Genomic DNA, 12,826 nt, shown 5'->3' on the forward strand with positions numbered 1-12,826 from the left:
TATCTGTGTCTTTATCTCTGTATTGGTGAAAGAAAACATCTTATGGAAACCATCCACATTTAAGTATGCCCTACTGCATAGACTCTAGGGATTTAAATCTTCAGATTATTCTACAAGTATTCATTAATCCCCACAATGCCTCTCAAAGGTAAATATTGCATGACTGACTTGCCCAAGGCTGCGTAAAGAGTCATGGTCAGAACCAGTGACATGAAGAGAAGCTTCAAGGGATAGCCAAGTTAGTCTGTTACAGAAAAAAAATAGTCTGGTAGCACTTTATAGACTAACATCTACATGTTTTGTTAGTCTATAAAGTGCTACCAGACCATTTGTTGTTTATTTATGAAGAGAAGAGTTTGATTCCTAATCTCCAGTTCCATCTACACAAGTTTTTCAGATAACCATATCTCAGATTAAAAACTAATTAAAATATACTTTTAAACTTTCAGGAAGTGCATTTGAAGAATACAAGTCGAGGGAACACAGGAAACAGAAACTACAGAATGTAAGAAAATGCCATCCACAAGAATGAAGAATGAATGTGCCATCTGCAGGATACTTCACTGTAAATAAATTATTTGTTAAACATTGGAATACTTAAAAATATATAGTTTAATAAGCTTGATGAAATCTCAACCAATGGGCATTCTCCCAATGAACAATGCAAGTAAACATTCCAACATCAAGTCTTTAGAGAGCAGAATGTTATAAGCCAACCCCGTGCTAAAAATATTCTGAGGTTGGTACAATGCTGCTTGATTCTCATTATAAACGTCCTGCATGAAAACTCTTAAAATCCTGTGCCCCTCAAAAGCCTACAAATTTATGGGCCTTTGATGGATCCAATTGCACTAAATTAACCTATGAACCCTGGCCACTGAGTCATTTGTCAGCCTTGGCTCAGAGTTGGGGTTTGGTTTTGTTTAGGGTTTTTTTTTTTTTTTTGCACTTCTATATAAGAACAGGCTGTTTGTTTTACAGTGTCTGATAACTTTGTTTGTCTAACCCCTTTCATATTTGCACAGTCTGGTATTCCCAGTAGCAGCAACAGTAAAGTAACACAACTTTTACACATCGATTAATTCCATCTGTGGCATTTTGACAGCATATGGGTTAAATACATTTAAGACATAGCTTTATTTCCCCCCATCTCGCTAAGATGCAAATAGTTGCAACTTGTGAGGCAAATGATTGTTAGAAGCAGTTAAAGCATATGTAGGCTGTTAGAGCCTCAGTGATTCCTCCAGGTAACAAATTGTTTTGCAACAATATAAATAACTTTTTTCCTCCATATAATGCAGTATGTAAAATTTAGCATATCAATAATACACGTATATCAAACAGTATGTACAATTCTCTTTTATAGTACAATGGTGCTATTTTGTAATCTGTTATATGAAAGGGTCTGGCCAAAACTGTAAAAGGTAAAAGCAAAGATAGAAAGCAAAGCCAAAGATGAAATAAAATAAAGTAGGTTTTAAAAAAAACACAAGTACTTTTTTTAAAGATTAACTCAGTGCTTTAGAGTCTTATTTCAGAATTGTTTCTCACTTTCAAATAAAAATAAAGATGTAAAGTTCCAGTAGTTTCCTTTTTGAGATGTGAATTATAGTGTTTATATTAACACATGAATATATGTGGATATCTGTGGTATACATGGATATCTACATCCATGGCTCATTTTTGCAGATATGGATGTGGATACAAATTTTGTCTCTAGAACCCTGCAAATTTGCGACTATCTGCTTTATATTCACAGATATCCACATCCGTGGATGTGCATGTGGATATCTGCACTCAATTTTGCACATATGAATGCAGATACAAATTTGGTATCTATGTAGGGCTCTACACATGAATACAGCAGCTGTATTTCTGAACACAGGCATACACTCAGACTCACTGAGGTAAAGTGAAAAACTTCAACAGTCTTCAATTGGTAGGATTAGGCCATACATTCTTAGGAAACATTAGCATTCTGCTCTTATATAACAGGAGGTTAATCATACTCTGTTTTATTTCTTCCCACATGCCTATGTGACTAAACTGAGTGTTAATTATATTGCAGCATCCTTCTGTAAATCAAAAAAGCTAACCTGATCATCAGTTATAAACAACAGGAGGAACAATCCGCAGGGAGAGGTGAACAGTGCAGTTCTTCAGACTGTAACTTTGTATTTTTACACGCCCAGATACCTTGATGATGGAGGAAAAAGATTCCATGTTTGTAATTGCTGCCATTTCACAGGACCAAGCTACGTCACTCTCTGATACAAGGCTAGAACCGCTCTTTAATAACGAGTGATGTGGAACCGACACTGTTGCAGAGGGAGCACCAAAATAATCCAATAGGGGAAGTAGTACACATGATGATGGTATACCCCTTCCATGTTTGCAACATAGTTCCACTCCCTGCCTCCGGACAGCTGTCCATTCTACATCCCTCAGTAAATTTTAAAGTGCTAAATTTAAATTACTAAATATAAGCAAATATCCTGACACTAGAATATTATACAAAATAAGACTTTCCATTACTACATAGAATTTCACTGAAGTTTAAAAGAGAAGAGAAAATTAAACCTCGCTGTCGATTAACTAAGTAGGCAAAGGGAGCTCCATTTTTCACCTATTGAAAGCAATGTGGCAAAAGTCGTAGTGTAGACGTAGCCATAGAGTGAAATTCACACTTATGAGGAGGGCCTGAACAATGCTTATTAATTATTATTATTTGGATTATGGCATAAATAATAACCATGATCCGAGAACAATGCCAGAGAACACGCAACTGAGATGTGTCTGTAAGACTTAAGTGGCCCATACATTATTTATAGGCCTTAAGCAAGAGTGAATTTCATTCATAAGCAGTAGCTATTTTCAGATTGCCCCTTCTGTTGATGGTTGGCATGTATGAATATATGCGTGAAGCCTCTGCTATACCAAGTACAATGGCTCAATGGCTCTCAGTTTCAACAAGCAAGTGCATTATAAATCAAATTCAGAAAAGAATATGTTGCAATTTGCTTTACCTTTTACGCATTTGGCCTATAATGCCAAAGTGGTGCTATTGTTTTGTTTTAGAAAGTACTTGACTAAAATATAAAAGAAAGCTTATACATATTTTTTTAAAGTATAAAAATGACAATTATATAGATAAACTTATTGAAATAGAAATATGTTTAGCCATAACTTCAATTTTTAATCACAAAAAAGTCATGAAGAAATCAACTGAACTATTGGGATTGAGCCGGGTAAGGGCTTTCAAACACAATACAATTATCAATATTTTATTCCAAGTGCGTATTACAGATGAAGGAAAACATTAGAGTCAGGAGACCCTGAATAGGATTCAAAGCCCAATGAAGTCAACAGAAGGCTCCATGTCATTGAAATCAATGGTGAGTGCTGCTTATAGTCAGTGACAATGGATATAGTTCAGGTTCTAATTCAGGGGAATAATTAACACTCACTATTTCTACTGCCTGGGCCCCAATCCTCCACTATTAGCCCCAAGCAATTCAATACGGTTTTTGCTTGTACAGAAAGTAATGTAAGCAATGTCTATGATTATGGTGGGAAATGAAGAAAAAGTATCGCCAATAAAAACCGGGTTATCTTCTAATACTGAACAATACTGAGTTGTGAGAAAGAGTTGAAAGATATGGCTAACAGTCTGTGAATTTTTTTTAACGTTTTATAGTCAACTATGGACAATTTAATGTGCAAAAAATGACAGTTAATTGTTTTACTACTTTTTGAATGAGAGTTAGTAAGTTAAACCCAGAGATTCTTTGAACCTTTAGGCTAGAATACTTATGTTCTGATGAAGTTATAATCCGTCTATTTAAAATTATTTTAAAGTTATTTTTTAGTCTGAAAAAGAACTGTGATAATTTATTAGGGACTCAATCTGTACAGCTGGTTACTCTCTTAAGAACATTTCTTCAATTCAAACAAACTTTCAAGATGCCAAAGTTTCACACAAACAGACTTCTCCATTGTTATTTTATCAAATGGTAAAACTAGCTAAAATGCCTTTGCATCACAGTTTTGTTTTTTTAAGAGGATTTTTGTCACAAATTTTAAAAAAGTCTAAATCTGCTCTGGCAAGATTCCACAGAAATTATCCATTTTACCTGTGGAAATACAATAAAGATAGATAAATGGATCAAAGTTCTATCTTCAAATAGGAAAAAATCATAAATGCAATTTTTGTTCATCTTAATTCTACACTACACATTTTGCTTGTCACAGCATTGTAATATTTTACAGGACTATCATTGTCCAACACAATATCTGATATAGATATATACACATCTTTTGTTTGATTTTTACATGAAGGAGGTTATAATATCTGAAACTTGATTACATATAGTACAGTATAGATACCAGTTTAACAGAAACAAAAACAAGGACCTCCCTGATGCTTACATTACATTAGGAAGTCTCATACCAGTTGCATAAAGGGTGTATATTGTGCTTTTTAAAAAATCTGCAGTGAAATTTGACCTACAACATATTAAATTTGTATTCTCTGCTTCTTACATATTTTTCTCGTGAATTCCTTGCAAGGTCTATTATAACTTCAGGACAAGATTTTAAAATATGAGTGGCTAAATTAGCTCCAACATCTATATTAACTATGTAAACAGATGGCCAGATTTGCAAAAATGTTGTAAACCTAACAGACCACATTGAAAACTCAGGCAAACCTATTTCAGTGCCTAAGTATGGATTTAAGACCCTAACTTTAGGTACCCAGTTTTGAAAATATTGGCCTAAGTATCATCTTTCATTTCACCCTTCATTACATAGCTTTTCTATGAAAAATTATTAAATGTAAGTCTTCTTGACATAGTATCAAACTGAAGAGAGTTTAGATGTGAGTCACATAGTGCCATCTGAATTACACCTATGTCAACTAAAGGAGATTTATAAATGAATTTAAGACTTCATACCTTCCAATCAGCCTGACAAATATTCAGAGTGAAGAAGACTTTTTCTTCTGGCCAAACTTAATTGATGTACAATAATTTGATAATAGGTAAAATGTAGCTCAATGTATCTTTACTTTTAATGTATCCATTTCTAATCTGTGTCTATTCTTTAATCATATTTTGATCATGACTAATATGATATTTCTGCTGCTTACCACTCTTTCCCAGAAGCATACACTACACGTGCTTGTAAAAATCTTCATCTATGTAAAACCTCTCCACAGTATTTGATTGAAAGATTTTACTAACAAATATACAACATCAATCCAGTTAAGAAAGAGGTTCACTTGGTTTCACACTTTGCTTTGGTTAAGCAATAGTTGATAAAATATGATAAAAAATCAGTGTATTTTATGCTAATTCAATAATATAATCTTATTACCCCCATGTCAGAACAAAACAAATGCAAACCTGAAAGAATTTATATCTTGGTAACACTTTAAAATGAATGCCATGCTTAATACACTTTGGAATTAAAGAAAAATGTATCCAGAAAAAAATATAATTAGAGCTATTTTTTGCATCAAATTTATGTCTGATAATGGGATATTGGTCTTAGAGTTTTAAAATGTAAATAAGTGTTCCATTACCTGTAATTTATTAATCACACTTTGCTATTATAGGCTATATTTGCTCCGCATGCATAGGCCCAGAATAGGGGCCCACACATCATTTAAGAACTTTTGTTGTGGGTTTACGTGGCACTGTGACTTCATGCTAGCTAAGTAGACTGGAGTGAATTTTATCATTAATTATTTGGTCCTTTACTGTAATAAATTAAACCTTCAGATCACCATAAATATTTGTATTGCCCATGAATCATAGGTTTGGCATTATTTCCACAAAATGAGAAGCTTGCTTAAAACAGATAATCTGCAAGCTACCTAATATTGCTCAGTGAATGAAAACAATGTATACTTTGATTTATGACTGTTCCTGAAGAACTTGTACAATTGACATATATAGGAGTGCAGCAAAAGAGCCAAGAATGATTGTGATGTATTTATAATAAATCACAATGGTTATCTGATTAAACTCAGTGCAATCAAACAAGAGCTATAAGGTGGCCTGATGAAATATATCATAGCATTCGGAATGTGCTTTCCCTCACACAGAATTCACTCACTGGCTGTCAGATGCATTATGTTGTTATCATTACAGTGTGGTGTTTCTCTTTTACATAGTCCTACTAGCCTTTAAGGTTGTGCATTAAACACACTGCTAGCATAAAGCCTCATGATTTTATGAAACAAGTTAAAATATGGAAGCAGTACCACTAGCCATCTTGTCATTGCTATTCAAATCATGTGCACTCTTTCTGCCTCCCTAGCTGTCTGTATGGCCACCCAGATGTGCTAAATGCTGAGATTAATAGCACTTAGAACTAAGGAGGCCACTTTTTCTACAGAGAAATATAACTGACATGTCTTTTATTCATTGTTAGACTTTAATTGATATCCTGACTAAAGCCTGAGTTTACATGATGCAGGCATGAATGTGGACACTTGAATTTCTGATTATCACTACTGAATAATGCTAGTTGTAACAGTACAAATCATTATACCCAACAGTGATGAGTGTTATATGTTCACTTTCAACCCCACAAACTTCCTCTAACTGGATTCATTCTTTTTTGTTATCCCATGCTTACACATAATGCAATGTCACTACTTGATGACAAGTAATATTTCATACTGTGTATGTAACATCACTGTGTTGCAGAACCTGCCCACCCCCAAATACCTCAACAATATCATTTGTTGCACTATTCTCCCCATTTAGCACTGATAGGCTTTCTAGTAAACACCAAGTCCAACAAAAGGAGCTTTTAATATGGACAAATATAAAAGCTAATTAAAGATTCTTGCTAGGTTGCAGTTCATGCAATGCCATTTTAGCCATTTTCTTCCCCTCTCTCTACAAACTGTCTAACTCAGTAAACATTGTTCCATAAATAATAGTGTATCCATGCTTCTAAAGGCTTTTATATGCATTATGGTAGGTCCAAAGGTTGAAAGAGCTAGCTGACTGATTTTTACTTTTATCTACTTTGATTTCAGTAAAGGGCTCTGTCATTCTGTATACATAAAGGCTAATGCACCCTTAGGTTTGTAGAATGTACTGAAATATTTGCAACCCTCTTGGTATCAGGTCCAAAATGTGAAGCATTACTGTAAGAGGGTATCTTTCTAATGTATTTGTATGTATAGTTTACACCTCTGTGAGGTCTAATAAAAGATAATGGTTAATAACAACTGTATGTTGAATATCCTTTCTCTCTCTCTCTCTCTCTCTCTCACTCACTCACCATGATAGTATGATTTTTCTGTTAAGAAAACTAGTTTAGACTCTTGTCTAAAGAACACCTGCCATAAATGCACATTCCAGTTTATTAGAATATATCAAAACAGTAGAGTTGCCAACTTTCTACTCACACAGAACCAAACCTCTACCTCTACCCCTTCTTTGAGGCCCTGCCCCCACACATTTTACATTTCCCACTTCCTCTGTCTCACTCTCCCACATACTCACTCACTTTCACTGGACTGGGGCCAATGGGTTGGGGTTCAGAATGGGTTGACTGCATGAGGGAGCTCCAGGCTGGGGCTAGGGTGAAGAGGTTCAGATTATAGAGCCATTGCTTTGGGTGGGGGTATTGCATGGATTCCCCTGGAGCCAGACCAGCTGACCAATTCCAGAGAGCAGCACAGATCCAGGACAGGTAGAGAATAGCTGGATTTTTAGGATATACTTAGATTTTTAAGATATACTTTAGTAATTTGCTATTTCCTTACCTTTAGTATAGCTTCTCTGTGATCAATTTTAGACAGGCCAAGCATTCTTCTACCCAATGTCCATTGTGTACCTAGTTGAAAAAAATCTCTTGGACCAAATTCAGTGATTTCAGCAGAGTTGCATCCACTTATACCAGAACTGAGTTGGTCCTTTATTTTTATTTGGGATTTTTTTTAATTAGCCACTTGTCATTTTTATTGCCCTTCCTAGCTTTATCTACTTAGTTATTACTTATACCTGCTTAGATATTACTTACCTGCTTATTTGTACTGTTCTCCAAATTTTTCTCCATCTCTTTGTATTTAATGCCCTTCATTAAATTCACTTATCTTGTTTTCAATTTCTTACAGAAACATTGGGGTGCTACTCTTTTTGCTTTGGGGATTTTATTGAATCAACTTTTGATCGTAACCTCCATAACAATCCATATTTCCACCATGCATTTGTCATGATTTAGCAATACTTCTTCATTTCACATTCCTCCAAAATCTGCTTTTGTAGAGACCAATATTACATTACTGACTTCCACACCATAATCCTCATAATCATTTCAAACCCAGTATTGATCTTTAGACCCTTGATGCTTTCCAATTTGACCTTTATTAAATACAGCCTATTCATTCCTAGTTGTTAGGGCTAGATTAGGCTGTGATCTTTTTGAAGATTAACATGCTGGAAGAAATCTGGGACTGCCTCTGCAAACATGCATCCTGTTTTTCCTAATAAACAGGTGAGCGGTTGAACCCATATAGGGATTACTGGCTTTTTATAAGTATAATTTATCACTAATCATATTTCCTGATACACTGTCTCATGCTGTCCTTGTCTAAACAGGATTCAGTGATTTCCCCTCCCACACACACACCTTGATCTAATTTTTTTATCATCACAATATGCTCTCCTATTCTTGTGACAACCAAGATCCAGACACCTGACAGGAAAAACAAGGGGTGTCTGAACCCTAAGGAATAAGCAAGCGAATCAACTGATTTTATGTAATGTAATTGTGTTTCCAAATTCATAAAATACCTTACTCAATGTAAGTTTGTAGTGTTTTAAACTTAATTATGAGATATGTACATGGATTATGATTATGAGTTTATGTTCATAAAGCTTTACCTCACCTCACAACAGGGAGATAGTCGGCCAGCCAGGGAAGGGCTGCCTCCCCCACCAGATAAGATAGCTCCCATCTCCTAGCACTGTACAACCCAGGAGAAGACAACAAGTTAACAGGAAATCTTTGAGACCTCCCAGCTAGAATTTCCCCCATTTGAATAACCATGAGTATGCTTGGAGAGAGGAAAAAGGAGTTTGCACTGAAGACCATCCAAAAATTTCTAAGCAAGAGGTTACTTATTACCTTTGAACAGTTTCCCAAAATATCAGAGATCTAACATTTCACAGACAGCACCTGCCAAGTGACTGGCTCCATTTCTTGATGAAGACCCCAGTTTCTAGTTTCCTTTTTAAAATCGGTTTCCTCCTCTTCTGTCTTGAATAAGATGCTGAGTTTTCTTGACTCAAACTAAAGTCCATGGGCGTTGAGGTGGGTCAGCTTGTTGCAGAACAGACTCTTACGTTTCCGTGTTGTAATATTAACAGACAGGATGGAAGTAACCAAGCAAGACAACCAAATGGATGCATTCCCAGACAAATTCAGGGCTTCCATATGGGAAACAAACTCCTCAGACACTGCAGGTGACTGGTCGGGCTGCTGATTTGCACGTGGACACTAGAATGGGTGTTGAATGAAAGCTCCAAAGGGAACAACTTACCTGCACTGGAGGGCAGGAACACATTCCTGGGGGACAGGGCATCAGCTCTTCTCACTGAAGCATATTTAAAACCAGAGCCAGAAACAAGCAATCTTTCTTAAAGATAAGGACATAAACCCTTCTGTAGAGATCTTTAAGAAAACAATGTAGTACTATCCATACGGAGGATAATATCAGGAGGTATTTTATGAAAGATGGTAGGATATACAAGGAAGCCCCAGCGGCTAAGAACAAGGGTTCCAGAGAATTCCACAAAAACTGCCTAGTGCCTAAAAAGTACAGGGCAATGTTTCTAAGTTTGGCCCACGATTGCCCATTCTTTGGATATCTAGGAATACAGAGGACATTTGAAAGGCACCAGAAAAAAAAACCTGGTCTAGAATAAAGGAAGTCCTGTGACTTGTCCCAAAAGCAGAAAAAGACTAGATCTCTGCAAGTCTCACTGCAACTATTATTCAAAATTAGGAAGCATTCCAGGCAGTTACATACACAATATTAGTCCATTCCCTAAGCCATCCAAAAATAGAATAAAAATATATGTTGGTGGTGGCTGACTTTGCTACAAGGTACCAAGGGGGCATGAGCGAATATAGAAACAGCAACAGTGACAACTTCTTTCTATATTTAATACAGTGAGTTTCTCAAAAGAGATATTATCTAATTGAGGGCCATATTTAATATCCCACATATTCTATGAATTGTGGAAGAGGTGTGGGTAAAACAAAGTCTGCTCTATATCACTAGGCACAAAAGGTTTAGTTGAAGATTTAATGGGACACTGAAATTCATGCTAGCAATATATTTAGACCAGAAGGCAAGGGGCTGGGACACGTTACTTCATTACTTACAGAGAAGTACCCCAAGAATGATCAGGATTGCTGTCGTTCTACTTTGTGTATGGAAGAAATGTCAGAGACCCTCTAGATCTGGTCAGAGACCTGTGAGGTGATGACATTGATTCCTAACCCCTAACTCTATTATGGGGCTGGTACAGCATCACCTTGAAAAATCCAAGATGTACAAAAAACATGCTATGATGAAAAGGTATGTGACAGAGCTTTGATAAAGATGATGTGGTTGTGATATTAGCCCTTGAAAATACCATAAAACACAGAACACATGGAAGGGTCCCTTTGGATATGTGTACACAGCAAAGTTTTTTCGAAATAACAGTCGTTATTTCAAAATAACTTTACCAGTATCTACACAGCCAAACCGCTATTTCAAAATTAAATCGAAATAGCAGAGGGCTTATTTTGAAATTGGTAAACCTCATTCCATGAGGAATAGCGCCAATTTCGAAATAAGTGCTGTGTAGACACTTATTTCGAAATAGGGGGCCTCCAGCCTTCCCAGGGTGCCCTGGTGATCACTCTGGGCACAACCAAGAAAACTCCACTCCTCTCCCCCCCCCCCCCCCGGAGCCCTTAAAGGGGTAGACTCTGGTCACAGTGCCTGTGCCAGCTCCAAGCCTGCCAGCAGTCACTGCACCTGACCCAGTGGCCCCAGCATGATCCAGGCAGCCAGTGCCAGCCAGCCCTCCACTGCTCCCCAAGACCAGTCTGCCAGCTCCCAAGGGCCTGCCAGGGGCTGGAAAAGGCGGGCACCTGCCTGGTCCAGTGTGGAGATCAGGGACCTAATTCAGGTTTGGGGGGATGCCTCCAACGTGAAACGCATGAAAATAAAGGAGCTGCAGCAGGCATATGCCAGGGCCACAGGGGGCAGCTCCCGACCAGGGGCAGACCCAGACCCCAGACCCTATTTTGATGCTTTGGAACATATCTTGGGGGCAGGATGGTCCGTGCCCCCCAGGTGGTTATTGACCCTGGGGCAGAGCTTGCTGCCTCCTGCTGCCTCCCCAGCTACCGCTCCTCCTCCTCCTGCTTCTTCCTCCCCACTCTCCCCACACCCCCAGGGATGCCGAGGCCTCCGCACCCATGGTGCTGGGATACAGTTGGGCCGGCGAGAACCCCAACTCTGACCCCGAGCTTCTCCTCCCCCTTCCTCCCCTTACCTCCCCCTGCCAGCTCCCTCCTCCCAGGTTTCTCCCTCCCCTCTCCCACCCCTCTCCCACCCTCCCTCCTCCCCTCTCCCACCTTCTTTCCCCAGTATCACCTCAGTTTCATTCCTCCCTCACCCCAGTTTTGTTCAATAAAGAGGCTTTGTTGTAATGAACACATGTCTTTTATTGTACAGCAGGAAGGGGGGGTTAGGGAGGGGTAAGTGGAAGGCCGTGAGGGAGGAATGAGGCACAATCCCCCAGTTGGGCACACCAGGGAGACTATTACTGCTTGCAGAATCTGCTGCCAGGCTCACAGCAACAGGTCCAGGAGAAGCACCAGAGTGCCCAGGGGCAGCTCCGGCTCCATGCTGCAGAGTGCTGTGGTGTCCCAAGTGAGGGCAACCAGAATATGCAGAGAAAAAAATGCTTTGCTGTCCCTCAGCGAGGTAGGCAAGCAAGCAGGGAAACCTTAGAACCTGCTGTCTGGGGGTGGCCCCTTTAAGCACAGGTCTCAGATAGCCTCAGGCAGCAGCCACACAAGGTAACTCCTGACCTGATGCCCTGCCAGAACCGGTTCCGGCCAGCCTTAAATGCGATTCAATGTTCTATCAGCGTGGACGTGCTATTTCGAAATAGCAAAACACTATTGCGAAATGCATTTTGTGTCTAGACACATTATTTCGAAATAAGCTATTTCAAAATAACTATTTTGAAATAAGATATTTCGAAATAATGCTGTAGTGTAGACACTCTGAGATGCCAGAGAGAGTAAATGATGTAACATTCCATGTACAGAAACCACATGGAAAGGGCTCACCCCAAATTGAAAATATTAACATATGTTACTTGAAATAATTTCACAAGATCCTTTTTATGGGGATAAGGCAAACCAGCATATTTATTGACAACATAACATTCTATTATATGCATACTTACACATACATACACTCACAACCATCTTATTGTTGCTTAAAGTTACTAGTTTGTTGCTCATACTTACTCACTGGCCAGGTGCATTAAATGTGAGGAGCGGGGAGAGCAAGGACTTTTCAGTCTGGACCAATGCTCCAATCTTGACAAGATGAGATCTGGAGATTCATGCAAGATGCCCCATCTTTTATAGGACTTTTTTCCCATTCAGGTCCATACATTTTGCTGTGTCAGCTCTTCATCAATCACCATCAGTTCTGTTTAAGATTTGTTTATCTGGCAGTCATTTTTCTTTGTGATCTGGCATCAGTTTGGTAGTGCATCCT

At 38.3% G+C, this 12,826-nt stretch overlaps 1 protein-coding gene across 2 annotated transcripts in view; it reads left to right on the top strand.

Annotated features, from left to right (window-relative positions):
- Window positions 1-7,249, top strand: part of IGF1 (insulin like growth factor 1) — an 86,349-nt gene extending 79,100 nt beyond the window's left edge. Inside the window, exon 4 of one of the 2 annotated variants that reach the window (XM_075906390.2) lies at window positions 450-7,249. In XM_075906390.2, the coding sequence (XP_075762505.1) occupies window positions 450-509 (60 nt within the window). In that variant the 3' untranslated portion in view covers window positions 510-7,249. 2 annotated transcript variants of the gene reach the window in all.
- The last annotated feature ends 5,577 nt before the right edge of the window (window positions 7,250-12,826 follow it).

Source organism: Pelodiscus sinensis, chromosome 1 (genome assembly GCF_052426305.1).
Source record: "Pelodiscus sinensis isolate ZL-2025 chromosome 1, ASM5242630v1, whole genome shotgun sequence".
Taxonomy (NCBI): Eukaryota; Metazoa; Chordata; order Testudines; family Trionychidae; genus Pelodiscus; species Pelodiscus sinensis.